Genomic DNA, 19,789 nt, shown 5'->3' with positions numbered 1-19,789 from the left:
GTATGATAGCTGGTGCATGTAGTATGTGGCCTCCCTCGATATGAGTCCCTGACTCTCTAGAGATCTCTCTTAATAATAATAATAATAATAATAATAAATCTTATTTATTCCACCTATGCTATCTTTTATGATACATAAGATGAAATAGTTATGTAATAAAAAATTATTTACTGTGGCATACGCCATAACTATAGAATATGCCACAGTAAATAACTTTTTATTATATAACTATTTCATCTTATGTATCATAACACATCATCATACAATTAACAAACAACGTTAGGAATTGAATTAAAAAAAAAACAATAGTGTGCATGCTTAAATTAGAATCCCTCTATGTATAAAGTTGTGTGTTTGGGCTGAAATTAAAATTACTTAAATTAAAATATAGCAGATAAATTGTTGAATACAATTGAGGATAACAATTTCCCACGCTTTGGGAATAGTGAGACAGCCATTTTAATTAAGATTAGGTTTATGAAGTACGGCTTTAGCACTTTCTTTATATAACCATTCATGTTTATATATGGATCTGTGTAGTAACTTGGCATTTTGCCATTGGAACCTGTGGTTAGCATTTTCAATTCCATGTTGTGCAAGGCCAGATTTGTGAGGCAGACGTGGTCTTCAGAGATACATTTATTTATAGATCTTCCTGTTTGTCCATAGTAAGACAAGTTACACGAACATGGTACTTGCTATACACCAGGTAGCATCATTGGTGAGAGCTTGTCTTTTGGAGAAGGTAGCAAGTTGGGAATTTGGTTGATGGGTTTGTAAGTAGTAACAAGTTTAAATTTTTTTCATAATTTTTGCCAGACATGCAGGAGATGCCTTTAATATATGGAATGCGAGTCCTGTGGACTTCTTGTCTAGGTTGATTTGTATTGAAAAATAGTTAATTATTTTTTGTAAGTAGTATCCATTTAGTAAGACTGTTTCTTTGATAATTTCCAATTCTTATTTTAGAGATTCTTCAAAAGAGCAAATCTTGTGTGCTCTGTATACTAAATATGATGCCATATTTTTGAGATGATGGTGAGCTGATGTATTATGGATATAACAACCCGAAAAAGTTGGTTTTCAGTAGACAGAAGTGGAACTGGATCCATCTTGTTTGCATTGGATGTATATCTTAAGAAAGGAAATAACTGTTGACGTTTCCTTTTCTAGTATGAACGTCATACGAGGATGCAGGGTGTTGATTTTTGTAGAAATGAGTAGAGTTCAGGTTCCATGTGACTCCAAACTGCAAAGACATCATCGACATAGTGTGGCCACATTGTTGGTCAAGAGCGAAAATTCTGTCTTCTATGTGTTCAAGAAAAAAGTCGGATGATAAGGGTGAGTCCATTGCTGTTCCTTCCTGTTCTTTATATATTTTATCTTTCCATGTGAAATAACCTCATGTGATTGTAAATTGGAATAATTCCACTATGTCAGGTGGAAATTTTTGGATTAACAAATTTATTGTTTCTTTGTGAGGGATATTAGTGGGAGGAGAGAGAGAAACGATGTCAAAGCTTACTAACATGTCTGTATCTGCTAGTTTAATGTCTTGTATGAAATTCGGTGAAGTTTTTTTATCAAAGAGGTTGATTGCCAGTGAGGGGGATGGAGAAAGTTAGACAGAAATCTTGATATTTTCAAATTCCAAATTCACAACTTGCTACCCCCTCCAAAAGACAAACTCTCACCAATGATGTTACCTTGCATACACCAAATATCATGTTTGTGTAACTTGTCTTACTATGGACAAACAGGAAGATCTATAAATAAACGTACAGTATCTCTGAACATCAAGACCACATCTGCCTTTCAAACCTCACAAATCTTGCCTTGCACAACATGGAATCTGGCAAAACAGCAAGTTACTACATAGTTCCACATATAAACATGAATGGTTATATAAAGAAAGTGCTGAAGCCTTACTCCATAACCCTAATCTTATTGTAACATTCTTTTTGACCACTTATTATATAAAAAACACATAGAAACTGGGTTTCTATGTGTTTTGTATATAGTTTCACCGACTTGGCTGTTGGCTTCGTCTGGGCATACAAGCTGACAATGTTATATATTACTGATAATATCAGTCATGTATAACAATGACTGATAACATGCATTTGATGTAGCATTTTATTTGAATTTAGATAATATTTAACATTCGTTTATGTTTTAACCTGATATCCTTAGCTTGTTTTTTGATCTTTTTTGAGCTGTTTTGTCACCTTGTATGCCCAGACGAAGCCAACAGTCAAGTCGGCGAAACTAGGTGGCTATTACTTTACAATAAACAACCTCTGATCAGTTAAACCCAGTTTATGTGTTTTGTACAACTAATCTTAATCGAAATGACTGTCTCCCTTTCCAAAAGTGTAGGAAATTGTTATCCTCAGTTGTATTCAATAATTTATATGCTGTATTTTAATTTAATTTAAGTGAGTTTACTTTCAGCCCAGTAGTTTTTAATCCATAAACATGCAACTGTAAACATAGAGGGATTCTAATTTAAGCATGCACACTACTGTTTTTTTGTTTTTTGAATTCAACTCCTATTGTTGTTGGTTAGTTGTACTGATGATGTCTTATGATACGTAAGATGAAATATTTACATAATCAAAAAGTTATTTACTGTGGCATACATGTTATTCTATAGTTATGGATACCCTACAGGTACACATCCTTCAGCTGTATGCCCAGGAATAAGGTGATAATACAATGTATTTGAAAATGTTCACTCTTTCCAGATCTATTATCTTGCTTCTTAACAGGTTTATACTAATCAGTTTTTTCAGTAAATAAAAACTGCTTTATATAGAAGTACTTAATACTCTTCGAAGAATAACTTACCAATAGCTAGGATTATTTCAGTTCTTTATGCTACTAAAACTTGGTTATCCCCGTACATACTGTTATTTTGGTTAAGGTTCTACCAACATCTTTGGAAGAAAATTAGCAAGAAGAAACTGGTAACAAAATATTAATTGTATTGAACTGCCAGTAACATCTATACACACACACTTGATATATAAGAAAATGATGATAATTGTTCTTTTGCCTCTTAGTCAAGAAGCTAGTTATTTCTTACACCATTCCTTTTATTGCATTTGGATGATCTCTAATGGAATAATACCCTATGTTAATTCTCCTCCTCTTAACAGTTAATAAAACTACTTTTAAAAAAATACATAATACATTTTAAAAATTACTAATAGTGATGATGATGTTGTTTATTCTATCAGTCACCTTGCCTCATAGTATATAATATCAAACTGGTAAAGTATCTTCCCTTTTTAAAATAAGTTAAACAATAAAGTCATACTAAACCAACAAATTTCAGGTTAGGAAGACACCTAGTAGTAATTGGCAGTAACCCAAGTAATGATATGGGAGTAGCAGTGATTAATGTTGGAGTCACAAATCTTCCACCTACGATCAAGACAGACCTTGCTAACAGGTAAAGTATATCAGCAATTTATACAGCATTATCTAAGTAGTTGTTTATCTACAATATAACACCTATTTATTGTAGATTTGCAGTTTTTATGATTGTTTTTGTTTTATAAACTATGACCTTTAAGATCTTTAGCTGGTCACCTCCATTTGGAGGTAACCAACTGCAGTAGCATTCATATTTTGCTATATTCATCAGTTCCTATGGAACTTTTTTTTAGCTTTATAATTAAATTTATATAATCAAAATTTGTTAATGCACAAGGCATGATTAAAACATTTCTGAACTGACCATCAGATATGCAGTACAAATCTCTGCTGGATATGAATACAGAATCTACTTGATCATTTGTTTGCCATTTACTTCAAAGTTGTTGCTTACACTGTTCTTAAGTAATTCTTGCAAAGTCTGTGTGTTGTGTCGTTTGCAATTTCTGTTCCATTAAAAAATGACAAATTTCAAAGAATAGCATATGTGCATCAAGTTCTGCTTCAAGCTGGAAAAAAACTGCCACTGAAACCTTTGAATGCTAAAATGTGCTTTCAGAGAGGAAATAATCAGCAGAACTAAAACCAGAAATTGATTTTCTAACTTTAAAATAATGTCTGTTGATGATGCCAGACATGAGGACTTCTATCAATAATCAGAACGGATGAAAAATATGTCACGAATCAAGGAACTTACCAAATTCCATAGAATGCATTTTCTATGGAAATATAGAATCTATAAGGATGAAATTGTGAATGATGGTAAATCTCCTCCAGTTGCCACGAGGTGATCATCATGGCAACTGATGATCACCTCGTGACAAATAAAGACCTGTGAGAAAAGAATGTGCAGAATTACAGGATGGAATTACTAGTAATTATGAAAAGTTTAAGAGATGATAGTTTGGAACTAAGCATGAAAAGTATTAATTGTCTTTCCACCTAACATTGAATTTAAGTGGAAAGAAGAAATATGTTGCTTGGACAAAGATCAAGGTCTATTTAACAAACAATTTAATGCATTGCAAAAGTGAGGAAGTTAAATAAGGTAGATGTACAATGGATGAATGAGAGAGATCAAGCAAGCAATAAGGAAGAAGGGGTGCATTATGGGGATGACACAATTAATTAAAGTGAATGATAATAATCAGTTACATGACAAATACCAATACATTCTTAATTATATGTAAGAGAATTAAGTTAGTGAGCAGTTATTATAAAGAGGCTAAATTCCAACAAGTAATTTCTTTATGACATATTCTAAAAAAATGTTCAGCCAAATTGGCTAAGCATTTGACATGTTTGTATAGCTTGAGTCTCAGCTCAAGAAAGATACTACAGGAATGAAAAGAATGTACGAGAGTAGCACAAAAACTGATGTATCTAACTACCCACCTATCAGTATCTCTGGTGAGGTGGTGAAGATTTTAGAGAGGTAAGCGCTCATATACAGAAATGGGTTGACAGACAAGTTACACTCTTTACAGAACAGCATAGGTTTACTAAAGGGAGATCATGTTTTAGCACTTTGCTCATATTTTATAACAATGTTACTGCTGAGTTGAATAAAAGGAATGGATACCCTATGATACTGTTGGATTTTGCTAAGGCAGTTGATAGGCTACTACATGAAAGGCTGTTGCATAAACTGGAGAATATGGATTTGGAATATAAACTCTTAAGTTGGATAAGTGGGTGGTTGGCAGTGTGCCCGGAAAATTCGCCATAAACATTTTCGCTGTAAGACATTTTGCATTAATTTTTGTAAATAATCAATGGATGATTAAGGGTATTATAAAATCAGTAAAAAGGCAAATCTTTATTAAGGTGAATGTCAGTGATACATAACATAATGAAATCATTTAAAAATTGTGCAAATTAAAAGAGATGCTTCATAAATAATTAACTTTTTGCTGTGCAGCATTTAATTTTTGTGTTGAATTCAGCATTAATCTGCTGTAACTTAATTCTGATTTACCAGGAAGCAAAGCAAAAAGCCACCATGGAATCCTTGGGGATCTCATGCCAGTCCCAAGCCTGGATAAAGGAGGAGGATCAGTCAGATGAGTATCGATGCTCTGACCGTAAAGAAAAAACACCATTGTTATCTGATGCCTATACAATCAACAGCTACAACATGCCAGATCAACAAGGTCTGCGATACCAATCGAGCAATCGGGGGTTGGATTGAAAAGTGGGATACCGAAAGTAAACAGAAACGGAAACTAACAGAACTATTATCAGTAGGAACATGGAATGTATGGACACTTTGGATGTCAGGAAAACTTGACTTACTTTGCGAGGAGATTAAGAGATATCAGTGTGATATAATAGGACTGGCAGAGTTGTGATGGACATCAGCAGGAAAGATAAATAAATGCAAAGGTGATGGCATGACACCAAGCATGAAGCAGAAGTTGGTTTCCTTCTTAACAAAAAAGCTAGAAAGGCACTGTTAGACTACAAACCAGTCAATGAATGAATCATAGCAGCAAGATTTCAAGCAAAACCATTTAATATATCAATAGTCCAGATATATGCACCCACATCTGGCAGCACAGATGAGGATATTGACTTATTTAACTAAGATCTGACAGAGACAATAGCAAGACGTACTAATTTTTGAAGGAGATTGGAATGCCAAAGTTGGAATAGAAAATGATGGTTGGGAAAGCATCATGGGAAAATATAGTTTTGGAGAAAGAAATGAATGAAGTGAAAAAATGTTAGAATTTGCTGTGGACCACGAGATGATGATCTATGACACAAGATTCCAGCAAAAGGAGTGTAGAAAATGGACATGCCAATCAAATGATGGGAAAACCAAGAACATGATTGATATGATTAAAAGAAGATGGATAACATCAGTACAGCAGTGTTGAACTTTTCAATGAGTGGATATAGACTCTGATCATAGTTTAGTGATTGCAAACATCAAGTTGAAATTAAAAAGAAAATATAAACCCCATCATCAGAAACAGTCTGCGCTGTTAGCCTAGTGGCTGTGCGCTTTGCAACCATATGCCTGGGGAAGGAGTATCCTAGGTTCGATTCCCATTGGTGACGTGAGGAGCTAAAGGATCTTCCTCAGCCAAAGCCAAGTTAGCCGGTCTTGGGCATGGACGGTAGGGTTTTTCATCCTGCAAAGCAGGCAAACTGGCCTTAAGAACTCAACACCACTATAGACATAGGATACACTGGGACGTAGGGCTGATCACTATCCTGTGAATGGTTTGAGGTCCGGTGATTAATAAACCCTCAACACCGCAAGGTAAAAGAGGGGGAAAGGAAAAAAAAATGAGATCATCAGAAACGAAGATAGCAAGAATAAATGAAGCAGAAATAGGAAGAAGGTACAGAACAGTGTTAGAGGAGAAACTTAAGTGTGGACAAAGAAAAAAAATTCGAATGAAGGCGATAGAAGATGCAGTTGAAGAAACAGTACCAGAAGAAGAGAAGATCAAGAAGAAATGGATTAGACAAGAAACACTGCAGTTAGTCAGGAGAAAAGAATGTTGAAGATAAGAAGGGATACATCAGAACAAATAGAGGAGCAATATAGAAGAAAGTGTAATGAGGTGAAAAAAGCAGTCAGCCAGATAAGATGAAATGGTTAGAAGCCCATTGCAATAATATAGAACAGTACTATGGAGAGCATAAAATAGGGAGGTGTACAAAATGATTAGAACCATTAATAGAAGGTGGCAATCATACTGTAGTGATTGCCACCAAAGATGCTGTAGTGAATTATATGAAAAAAAAACTAGATTTAGATAGTGTTGGCTAACTGACTGAAGAATTGAAGCAGATATCACCACCAGGTAATGAGTATGATATGGAATCGTTCGATTGGTATCGCGGACCTTGTTGATCTGGATGATGTCCGAGCTGGCATTTTGTAGCTGTTGATCATTTAGGCATCAGCTAACAATCGTGTTTTTTCTTTACGGTCAGACATCAACACTCATCTGACTGATCCTCCTCCTTTATCCAGGCTTGGGATTGGTATGAGACCCCCCCTAAGGATTCCATGGTGGCTTTTTGCTTTGCTTCCTGGTAAATCAGAATTAAATTACAGCAGATTATTCAGTGCCTTAAAGGGCTTGCATTCATCATTAAATCCTGAAACATTAATGGTTGGCTTCAAGAAGGCAACTATCAATGCTTTTTCTAACATATTTACATCAACAATTATAACAGGTTGTTTATTTCATATTGCAAAATCTTTATCGCAAAATTGTTGCTATTGGTTTGAAGTTACACTATCAAACAGATGCTGAATTCAATATGAAAATCAAATGCTTCTCAGCATTAGCATTTCTTCCATTGAACGATGTTACTGATGGATTTGTTGAATCGACGATCTGCAGCAAAAATTTAATTATTTATGCAGCATCTCTTTTAATTTGCAAAATATTTAAATGATTTCATTATGTTATGTATCATTGACATTCACCTTAATAAAGATTTGTCTTTTTAATGATTTTTAATACCCTTTATCATTCATTGATTATTTACGAAAATTAATGTAAAATGTCTTATGGCGAAAATGTTTGTGGCAAATTTTTCTACGGCAAAAATGTTTACGCTGAATTTTCCTAGAACCGGTTGACAGACAGGTATCAAAAAAGTGGTATATTGTGGATGTGAATCTGCCAGATTTAAGGTGACTAGTGGTATACCTCACAGATCAGTCCTTGGACCATTGTTATTCAATCTATACTTTAATGACATTAGGATGGGATCTAACAGGTTATGTTCAGTTGTTTGTGGATGATGCAAAGATAGATAGGGCAATCAGAGATGCTACTGATAATCTAGTACTTAAAGAATGATTTGAAAATAGGCTGAAAATTTGGGCAAATGATAATGGATATCAATTCAATGTTAGTAAGTCTAAAGTTATGCACTTTGGTGTGATGAGATTTCCAACAGCATATTACATTTGCAGGTATATGTTACAAGAAACTGATGAGGCCATGAATCTCAGCATTATGGTGGATAAGAATTTAAAGTTCAAAGGTCACATAGCAAACGTTGCAAATGCACATCAAAGGATAGTTGCGATGGTGAAACAAACCTTGACATATAAGGGTAAGGAAGTCATTTTGCCTCTTTACAAGGTCTTGATGACACTACACCTGAACCACCATGCACAGATTTGGTCTCCTGTGTTCCAAAAGGATAACGAAGTTGTGGGAAGGGTGCAAAGAAAGGTTACAAAGATTATATCAAGATTATGGAATGTAGATTATGAGGCACAGACTGAGAGTATATGGACTACAGACTAGTTAACAGGAGAAAGAGGAGTGATATGATAGAGATCTATAAATTTCTGAACGGGTGCTATAGGATAGTCTGATGAAATTTTTCATTACATGGAAGGTGGAAAGAGAACATGGGGCATCCATGGAAGTTAAGTTTGTTCACGGTTAAGAAACTGGTAAGAGCTAGATTTTTCTCTCACAGAGCAGTGAGTGAGTAGAATAGTTTGCTCTTGAAGTTGTCACTGCATCCATTAATGAGTTTAAGAGATGACAACTTGTATACGTGATGTATAGTCTCCTTCAATGAATTGTTGACTCTCTGGCGGTTTCAGATAATAATTATAAGATTTTGGTGTTTCAGCAAATTCTGTTAATAGTTTCTTTTGACAATATCCAGAACTATTAGAATTTTTCAGAGTCATGAAAAGCAGTGCATTCGACACTCTGGTGTGAGAAGAGGACAACTTGATAAAACATACATTCAGTTGTTGCTTGCCTGGGATTGCAAAGGAAGATAAAAATGGCATGCATAAACAGATATACTCGATGAGCATAAGGCAAATAATTATTGTAGATGACTTCAACATGAGAACATAGACAGCAAAAAGAAAGGACACATGGGTGGGAGTTAGAAATGAAATTTATGCAATCATTGAGAGATAATTACCTAAAACAGCATATGATTCAGGGAAACCAAGGTTGAGAGCGCTTGATCTGGTAGTAGCATTAGCATATTTTTCCATAACTAGGATGGAAACATTGTCTCTGATTGGGGGAATGATCATGCAGCTTGACCAAGGTGAGGTAGAATGTCTAAATATGTAAAATCTTCAGTTAATGAGGGTGAATATATGTAAAACTACTGAGGTAGTGATTGTAATAAACTTAAGATGTAACTTAGAGCACTTCCATGGTATAAGAAACTGCTCTAAGTTACATCTTAAGTTTATTACAATCACTACCTCAGTAGTTTTACATATATTCACCCTCATTAACTGAACATTTTACATATTTAGACATTCTACCTCACCTTGGTCAAGCTGCATGATCATTCCCCCCAATCAGAGACAATGTTTCCATCCTAGTTATGGAAAAATATTCTAATGCTACTACCAGATCAAGCGCTCTCAACCTTGGTTTCCCTGAATCATATGCTGTTTTAGGTAATTATCTCTCAATGATTGCATAAATTTCATTTCTAACTCCTGCCCATGTGTCCTTTCTTTTTGCTGTCTATGTTCTCATGTTGAAGTCATCTACAATAATCTGGAGGAAAACTGTTTACATTATTACTAAGTTCCTGTCAACAGTTTTCCTCCAGATTAGTTTGCCATATACCAAGACTCTAATATTGTCAGATCTTATATTTTGGTTTCCTAAAGCACTTATGACTGCATCAGTCCAGCTAGATTTTGGTCTTCCTCTGGATCTTTTTCCTGGCATCAAACATCTGTTTTGGTAACCTTCATAGTCTTTGTCTTTTTATTCAGATTTTTGAAACTTATTGCAGTAGTTATTCAGTTTAGTTACGGAATTCTGCATAATTGTACTCAGTTTATTTAATAGTATAACATTACCTACTTAAAGAGTTGAGATTATCACCTCCAATTTTGTTATCAGGCCTTATAACTTTCCTTCATAATGTGCTCTATAAAGAAGATAAATAATAGTGAAATAGTGTACATCCTTGTCTGATACTTGATTTAACATCAAACCATCTTTTTGTATCTCCTACAATTCCTATCAATGATTTACTACTGAAATATAATGTATTGCTCGATACAGTGTTTACACCTTATAACTGTGGTGTTTTGAACAGCTTTTGTCTTGGCATCTTGTCATGCTTTTACATATCTTTTAAACTTAATACACATCCTTGTTATATTCACATGATTTCTCAACTGTTTATCTTAAAGTAAAAATCTGATCTGAACAACCTCTATTTGATCTGAACCCAACATGTTGTTCTCACTGTTTCTGTTCCACAGTTTCTTTTTCAATTATTTTTATATTCAATTATTTATCAAAAAGGTATTCTTGCAAAATTTTACCTGGAACACTGAATAGGGAATTCCTGTTATTCTAAATATTCTCTGGTCATCTGGATTCAACTTTCTGAATTATGCCACTGTAAAACTTTTATACCTTTATATTTTAGCATTTCTGGTCTAATATCATCTGCTCCATATGCCTTTCTATATTGATATGTTTGATATTGATAATCTTTCAAAGTCGTGGTGTTTTTTTTTTTTTTTTAAAGGTTTTTTTTTTATGTGACTCCCACCCATGAAAGGTTGTAAACTTATAGTACATTAATATCATGGGTGGGCTACAGATTTTTTTCCTATTTTTATTTGTTTTTATAATTTTTTGTATTTTTTATTCTTTTTTTTTTTTTTTTTTAATTACCTGGTCCAAAAACCTTGCTCTAGTAACCACACATGGAACTTTTTCAAGCCACTTTAGGCCTCCAGTGAGTGGGGTGCTGATCTCACACAGGGCATGAAATTCATTTACCACCTAAAAACAATCGCATACATCCATGCCCATGACAGGATTCAAACCCACAGTCTATTGATTAGAGAATGGGTATGCTATCCACTCACCAACCATGCTCTCAAATTACTTTAGACATCTAGATTATCTTTACTTCTGTTTTCAGATCACCTTCATCATCTTTGAGTTCTTTTTCAGTACTCTTTCCTTTTTTTCTAAGTTTTTCCTTTGGCCTCCAGAACATTTTACCACCTTCCTAATGTTTATTTTCTGTGCTCTTTCCAAACTCTTCTAATGATTTTTATTTATCTACTTTAACACATTGTTTTGCTTTCTTATATTTTTCTCTATATTCTCTCAATGCATATGCTGCCTTGCTTGTTATGAATGAACTTTCAATATGCTTTTTTCTTCTTCTTTTCTATGGTTGCCTTTTTTTCAGTTTCCTGAGCTCACCACAGAGTTTTGATATGCCTCTCTGGCAGAATCAGTCAGTGTTTTCTTCATAGTCTGCCATTGAGTCTCCAGAGGTTGGTTGTTGTTTTCAGACTGTTTCATTATTTGTTGAATAATATTTGTGTTGAGTCTACATTTCATCTTTAAAATCTTCTTGACTTTCTTATACACTATTCTTTTTAGTATGAAATTCATTTTTAAACTAAACGGTGATCATTACATGTTTGAAATTTCCTCTATATGCTTATATGCTGAATCAGCATGAAAATTATCTCTGTCAACAATAACATAATCAATAAGACTTTTCTTATATTTTGTGTGTTCTCTCCACGTGAATTTGTGCACATCTTTATGTTGGAATGTTATGGTAGTGATGACTAAGCCATGTCCTGAAAGAAATCCATGACTTATCGGTATTATCAGCTTTGTCCTTTTCTTCAAATTTTCCCAAAATATTTATATATATCTTGTATTCGTTTGCTACTCTGCTCTTTAGAACTCCAACAAGGACTGACTTTTCATTTTTCTTCATTTCAGCTGCCTTCTGTAATGACCTAAAATTCCTGTGCTTCTTCCTTGTTACAGCATTCTGTGGAATCATTGGCATAAATAAATCTCATTATCCATTCTACTATTTTAATGTTGGCCAAATCACTCTACTTGATATTGCCTGCCATTGAAGAAAATTATTCTCATGTTTATTGTTGAATACTGTAGCTACTCCTTTCATTCTTTCTGTGATCTTTTTGCCTGAATATTACATCTTGTGTTTGTTATTTAGAAGAAACTCACTTGTTTTTGTCATTTTTTTGTTTTGGTAACACCAGTTATGTTGATGTGTTATAGTTTCTAATTCTTCTGCCCATTCCACTTCATTTAGTGTCCTCCTTCACTTAGAGTCCTCCTTTAGAGTAGTATTCTTATAGTAATGCAATACCAAGGAAAGTTGTAGTAATGATGCAAACTTCATCAGATACTTCAACTTCTTAGTACAAGTTTGTACCAGTAAGTACAAACTTTTTTTTTTTTTAAGAAATAGGATACTTTATCATTCTGCATAAATAATTGGATTGGCACTAGCTTTTAAAAATTAAGACATCGTTTTCTACAAAACATATAATCCATTTCTTTACAACAAAGCAGTTTATTATTACTTAAATGAGTGCAAATACTGTAGTGCATATCTTGAAGCTGTTATAATCAACTCTCAGTATAACAAATATGAACTTATAGCAATCAACAGAATAATTTATTACAGTGGATGATTTGTAGTGAGTTTACTTTGGAATAAGCATTGATGCTGTGGGGTTTTGGCTAGGGCTCCTACATTAGTTTGTTATAGTGAAGTAGTTCACTGTGGTTTTCCTATAGTGAGAGTTAACTATATTTAAAGAGTCTTGGTAAAAATAAACACTGACGTATTGTTGCTTCATTATTTTTAATTAGAACTTCTTAGATTGCATGATAACAGTAGTGTAAAAATCTCACATAATCGTTTTAATTATTGTGTTCCTTTTTAAACTATTATATATATACCGAGTGAAAATTAAAAAAAAAAGAGGCTTGTTTTGTTACATTGGTAAAGTAAATAAATATGTATATTTGCTCGCATTTAGTAATGCAATATTACACTTAGTATTATCTGAACTGTTATGTGACTGTGCAGTAGTCATACAAAGGACACTTTGTATGTATTTCAGCAGTAGACTTGCATTTAGTAGTGTAGACTTTAATAATAGTAAACTTGCTTACTGTATGTTGTAATCCTTAGAGATTTACATAGAAACAATGTTGCATGTTGACTTGAGTTTCATTTTCAATCTTGGTAGCCGACATACACATTATTGGTGAGTTTTTAGAACAGCTGTCACTGTGTGACAGAAATGCTAGTAAGCTAATATGCAAGCAAGGAAGAAGAACTAAAAAGGAGAAAAAAACTGAGTGAAGTTCTGTGATCTCCGAAAAGTTTGTATATACATCTTTATCAACTTTGCAATGAGGAACTGTGAAGTTAATAATTGAAGGACAGTATAATGTATCAAGCCTTCATAGATTAGCAAAGATAAAATAGATAACAGAAGAAGCAAGATGGAATCCATAATAAAGTTCTTTTATTAGAAACACATTTGAAACTCTTCAGTTAAATGTATTCTTAGTGCCAGAGTGATTAATCTTCATACCTACTTCAGCAGGATGAAGAATAGATGTGTTTAAGGAAACTTTCTTACTGGAAGAAGATATGAGGGGGGGGGATGAAACGTTCTGATAAACACCCAGAACAAAAATGACTAGTTTGTGCAACAAGGGAAAGTGTTTTTTCTCAGAGAATTGCAAATGATAGAGGAGCATTGTAAACAAGTATATAGCATTTTGTGGGAATATTATTATTATTATTATCTGAGACCTCCAGGGAGTCAAAGACTCATTTTTAAATTCAGTTTAAAATGAGTCTTTGTAGACTCATTCATTTTAAATTCAATATGTAGGATAATGTGTAAGTTACAGGTTTCTACCTCAATTCCTTCATGGTGATTATCACAATTTCTCAGCACACCCTTATACATTCAAATATATTAGTCAACTGAGATCTTTGCCTTCTTTTATTGTGAATCAGAAATTTCAGAGGTAAGACAGACTGAAAGACTGTGTGAGTAAAAACTAAAAAAAGAAATAAAATAGAAGATAAAGAGGACAAAAAGTTACTGTATAGTCAAGAGAAACCACAGAATTTTAAGCTGAATGCGATGTTCTTGTTTTGTATAGTATTTGATGTTATCTCTCAGAATTAAATTTAACTGTGTCAGAAAGTAAAAGATGTATGTTTTTATTGAGTTCATACTTTCTAGAATGGACGTTTAATTATTCTTTGTATGTATTAAGAAGTTACATATATAGAGTATTAGAATTTACTGATTCTAACTGTATAGAAAATATGAATGTTAGATCTCATTAGAGAGAGAGAAGGGGAATTACGTAATATACAGAATTGAATTTATTGTATATATTTATAAGTCAACATTTAAATTTTTTTATGAACTTGAGCTTCATTTTTTGTATAAACAACGTGCTGATTTTGAAGTCAATGCACCATCATGGTTATGAAACTGAAGCATTCTAATCAACTATTGAACAACAACAAAAACAAATTGAATTAAATTATATAAATATTGTTATCTTACTCTACACAATTGACTATAACTAAAAGATTGGATATATATATATATAGAGAGAGAGAGAGAGGGCAAGGTCGGAAATAACACAACTGATGCAGTCGACAACTACAACATAAATGTGGTAGTTGTAACATGTAAATATAACAAATAATTCAGAACTCATGTAATATTGAAGGAGTCATATTAGACTGATTCCCTTAGGCAGAAGTAGGATGATTAGAATAGTTACATGCTGAAATAAGTGGACAAGGGTCCTTAAACAATAATAATAGTACTAAGTGTAATCTCTGATCAAAGGTGGAACTAAAGAGTGTTCACTTATGCTGTCTTCATTGAGGTAGAAGTTATAGCATAGTTAACAAATGGCTGTTGATCTGTTACTTCACCTTATTATTAATTTTTATTATAATCAATGAAACTTTATTTTGCTTTACTTTTGCTATATTAAAAAAGAAAAAGGAGGAATGGTATGTTTTTTAGATGGATATTGAAAGTTGAGTTGTTATCATAGTCATATATAAATATTGTATATCATACTGTATAACAGCAGAGTTGGATAAAGGAAATAGGTTTACAGTGATACTGCTGGACTTTGTAAAGGTCTTTGACAGGATACCACTTGGAATTCTAATCAGTAAACTACAGCAATGGGGAATGGATATAGGGTTGGTGAGCTGGATAGCAGGGTGGTTGATGGAGAGATATTAGAGAATAGTTTATTCAGGAGTAGAGTCCAAAAGAAGACCTTTGACTAGTGGTGTGCCGCAGGGTTTTGTTCTTGGACTGTTACTGTTTAATTAATGATATAGGAAAGGAAATATAGGAAAATTTGTTCATTAATGATATAGAAAAGGATCTAAGGGGGTACTGTTCAAGTGTTTGCTGATGATGCAAAGTTGGGTAGAGCAATAGTTAATACAGATGATGTCAAGATTTTGCAGGATGATTTGGATAGATTAGCAGACTGGGTTGTTCTTGACAAAGGAGAATGGATGTCAGTTTAATGTGGCAAAGTGTAAGGTTATGCATTTTGGAGTGAAAAGATTACCAGCTGTATACCACATTGGTGGAACTGCACTCCAGGAAATTGACGAAGCCAGAGACCTACAGTGTTAATGGATAGGGAGTTAAAGTTTAGGGGGCATACAGCAAAAGTGGCTAAATCAGCTCATCAGATCACTTGGTTACTGAAGAATACTTTGACGAGCAGAGACAAGCAGGTATTGTTCCTCTTTATCGAGCCATGAGTTTACCCCATCTTGATTACTACTTGCAGATCTGGGTGTCAGGGTTTCTTGGTGATGAGGAGGTATAGAGGATCCAGAGGCTAGTGACCAAGATGGTAACAGGATTTGTGGTTGATAGGCAGAAAAGCAGTGATATCATTGAGACAAATTACTGAAGGATTTTTACAAGATTAATTCAGAGGAAATGTTTCAGAACAGGTGTGGTGGTGGGAGAACTAGAAGCCATCCATGGAAACTGAGTATGAGTGTAGTTAGCAAGGGTGGTAGAACAAGTTTTTTGCCTGGAGAGTAGTGAATAAGTGGAATTCTCTAAAATTTGTTGTAGGTGCCATGACTGTGAATGAGTTCAAAGCAAAGTATGATAGACTCTGCACAAATGTTGAATAGTTCTTGACATGATGTCTAGGGCCTCTCTTGATGAGTCTAAGAACTCCTTAGATATGAATAATAATAATAACATTCATCTCTATTATAAAAATAACAAAATATTTTGTACATTATATGAAAATAAAAATGTATCATTAATAACATTTTTTGAATATGTGTATTTTTTTTTTCAAACTGAAATGCATGCAGATTGCCAAGTATCATTAATTACAGAAAAATAAGAACACTTTATTTTTGTTAAAGTAATAAATTTAATTCAGCCAAACAATTTTGTCATGCTTAAAAATTGCAAGATAATTCATCTTCTCAATAACCTAAATTTTCAGTTCTAGCATGAGAATCGCATAAATAACTATTTACACAAACTGTAGTTCATTTGAAAAATGAATTAAAATGGATCTTTGTTGTAAATTCTTTTTTCCTTTCATTAAAAATATATAATTACTGGGTTCTAGTAATTTCTTTCATTATTAGTAAATCCAACATAGAATTTATTAAGTCTTTCATTAAACAGTTTCTTTCTCTTGTTGTTTTCTTCCAGAATTTTAAACCCATTTTATTTTTAAAACAGAATCCATCACAGGTATTCATATCCATATTATAAAATTTTGTTTAGCATTTCCAAAGAAGATATAATTTTGTTTAATTTCTTGTCTTAAATGTAAATTATAATTTTCTTCTGATTAATTAGGTAATAGATAATATTTCCAAAAAAAATCTTTAAAAAAATGTAAAGGAAAAATACTATCAATTAAGTATAATGGAGAAGCTATTTAAATGAAACTGGTGTGTATGTTTTGTATTTTGGGATGATAACAAATATTGCTTTTTAGTTTTGTTATTTCAGAAAATGCCATCAGTAAATCTAGTGACATTAAGAGTTAGTAAACTGAAACAGATTTTTACATTCCAAAAACAGAACCTTTTAGAACAATCCCAGTTTTATTTCACTACAGAAAATTAAATGAGAGAGTGCATTTTGAGGAACAGAGTGCTTAGAATTAAATGATTTATTGTCATGTCTGTTTTTGAAGAATGCCAAATAAAAACAGTCATATAGGCTTCTTTACTCTAATAGTTTTATATATGTTTCTTCATAGGTTATTAGATCTTAGGAAGAAATTTTGCGATGTATGGCTAAATCAAAATCCATCATTTGGTCTCCAGACATCACTTGGTGTATTTGAATCACTTCTCACTAGTCTTATACCTGATCATGAACACATACCAAATGGACCAACCATTTCAGGATAATGTATCATATTACTGCATATCACATTTGAATAAAAAAGATTTAATATGTGAAAGAAACTTAAATATTATAATAGGATCGGTATAATCATAATTGGAACAGTGAAGTGGTTCATTGTAAAAACAATTGTGTATTGTATTTTTATAACTTCTTTAGATCAAAAAAAAAATATTTATTTCCAAACAGTAATGAGTGATGCACCTTTTATAATTATTTATAAATTCTTTGTAAATTTTTCTAATGGTAAAAAGAAATTTGATTTGAAACATTTGTTTTTTTGTTCAGTTTTTATAATCGTATTATTAAAATTGCTACATATATATGTGCTAAATGTAGAATATGACATTGCTGCTATTTTTGATATAGCAAAAGTGTGTATTTTGGATAAAGAAGTCCTTAGGTTCTTGAAATAGAGATGGAAAAATCAGTATTTCTTTTTTTATATATATATATATTTTATTTTTCTATAACAAGAATAAATTAGATTTCGATGTGGTTTGCATTACAAAATCAAAAATTAAAAAGAGCTAATTTATGTAATGATCTTGTTCTCAATAATATATATGCTTATATATATTCTTTCATGCCTACTCTGATGTACATATCTCTTTTGCATTTCTACATATATCTCTTGTATATTCAGCCATTTTACATCATAGCAAATAACATAAATAATGCATTTTAGTATTATTGAATATTCCATTGCATTATACTGTAATAAATGAAAGCCTAAAACTGCTTCAAGCACTTGGGTTGCTAGATAAATAAAGTTTGACTTGCTGTTTAAAAATTCTTACCAAACAAAAGTTGCATTTTGAAACAAACACAGTAATGCTAGTCACTGTACTACCTAGTACATATATACTTCCTGCCACAAATTACCTTGATCATTTTTACTGTATTTATAAGGGCTTTTTAGCTGAAATGCTCTTATAAAGGTTCTTTACATCCCAGACAACTAGTCTCTATGAAGACGGAAAGGTTTTCCTCCCAGAATCTCAAGTTTTTCAACCTCATCTCATGGTCTTAGTTGCTTCAGCCATATCCCATCATTGAATTACAATGATGAAACTAATATTTTAGTTTCATATATATCATGATCTGTTAAATAAAAAGTTCATAATGATTATTGTTTTTTTATGCTTTTTTCATGAATACTTCTTTAATTTATTGTCTCTACCACAGAATTCCTATTTTGCTATTCTATGCTACATGTTTTGTCCCCCCCCCCAAATGGTAATTCCAGAAACTGCTGTGTGAAGCTAATTAGTAGCAAAGTGTTAATACATCAGATATGCTAAGGGTTGTATAAGCTAGGAATGCAGGAGAACTAAATTCAGTCTTTTGTGTTACTTCATACATCTGATAAGCATAGTGGTAGTATTGCAAGTGTAATAAAAATTATCTGCTGTTTACAAAACATTCATGGTTGAATTGGGATCCACAATCTTCATTAGCAAAATATAAGCTTTATTCGTTTGGTTGACAAGACAAACCCTGAAATCCATGACTAAACCTTTACTCAGCTTCCAGGGATTATCATGAGTTCAAATTTCCCCTCTATCTATATTATAAGAATGCCTTACTTGCTTGTATGTTTCTATCACGTCTCCTCTCCTATTACTCAAAGTTTGAGTAAAAGGAGAGGCCACGCATTCCTTCAGTCTTTCTTCATATGCAAAGTTCCACAAGCCAGAAATTAATGTGTTGGATTGTTTCCTACTCTCCATGGAAACTCAGGTGGCCATATCTATATACTGAAGCCCAGATGTGGTCTTATCAGGACCTGTAAAATGGACGTTAGTCTTCCTGCAAGTTAGTGTTATTTTCTACATTGAAGTTATCTGTTGTGATGTCTTAACCACCTTGGCAATGTGAATGCTTGCCTATTCTTTATTAAGACGGGTAGTAATCAGTCAGGTTTTGAGTTGTTAATTCTCATCAGGCTGGTGGTTGGTTATCATGTATGCTCATTAACTCATTGTCCACCATTATATCTGGATATTTTCAAAAACTTGCAGCAAATTACCATTAATATAATACTCAATCTTCAGTGTCCTATTTTCT

General features: G+C 32.9%; 1 protein-coding gene across 3 annotated transcripts in view; it reads left to right on the top strand.

Annotated features, from left to right (window-relative positions):
- LOC150097647 (uncharacterized) overlaps window positions 1-18,514 on the top strand; it is a 219,192-nt gene extending 200,678 nt beyond the window's left edge. For 2 of the 3 annotated variants that reach the window (XM_090407258.1, XM_090407257.1), the window contains 2 exons: window positions 3,344-3,460; window positions 17,571-18,514. In XM_090407258.1, coding sequence (XP_090263384.1) covers window positions 3,344-3,460; window positions 17,571-17,724 — 271 coding nt within the window. In that variant the 3' untranslated portion in view covers window positions 17,725-18,514. Of the gene's footprint in view, window positions 1-969; window positions 1,098-3,343; window positions 3,461-17,570 lie in introns of those variants that run through there. The other variant, XM_090407259.1, reaches the window with a different exon arrangement.
- Window positions 18,515-19,789: the final 1,275 nt, after the last annotated feature.

The sequence above is a fragment of the Typopeltis vanoorti genome, chromosome 17 (assembly GCF_054136105.1).
Source record: "Typopeltis vanoorti isolate ZY-2024b chromosome 17, IOZ_Tvanoo_1.0, whole genome shotgun sequence".
NCBI lineage: Eukaryota > Metazoa > Arthropoda > Arachnida > Uropygi > Thelyphonidae > Typopeltis > Typopeltis vanoorti.
Note: the sequence above shows the minus strand (reverse complement) of the source record. Positions and strands in the feature narration are given on the sequence as shown.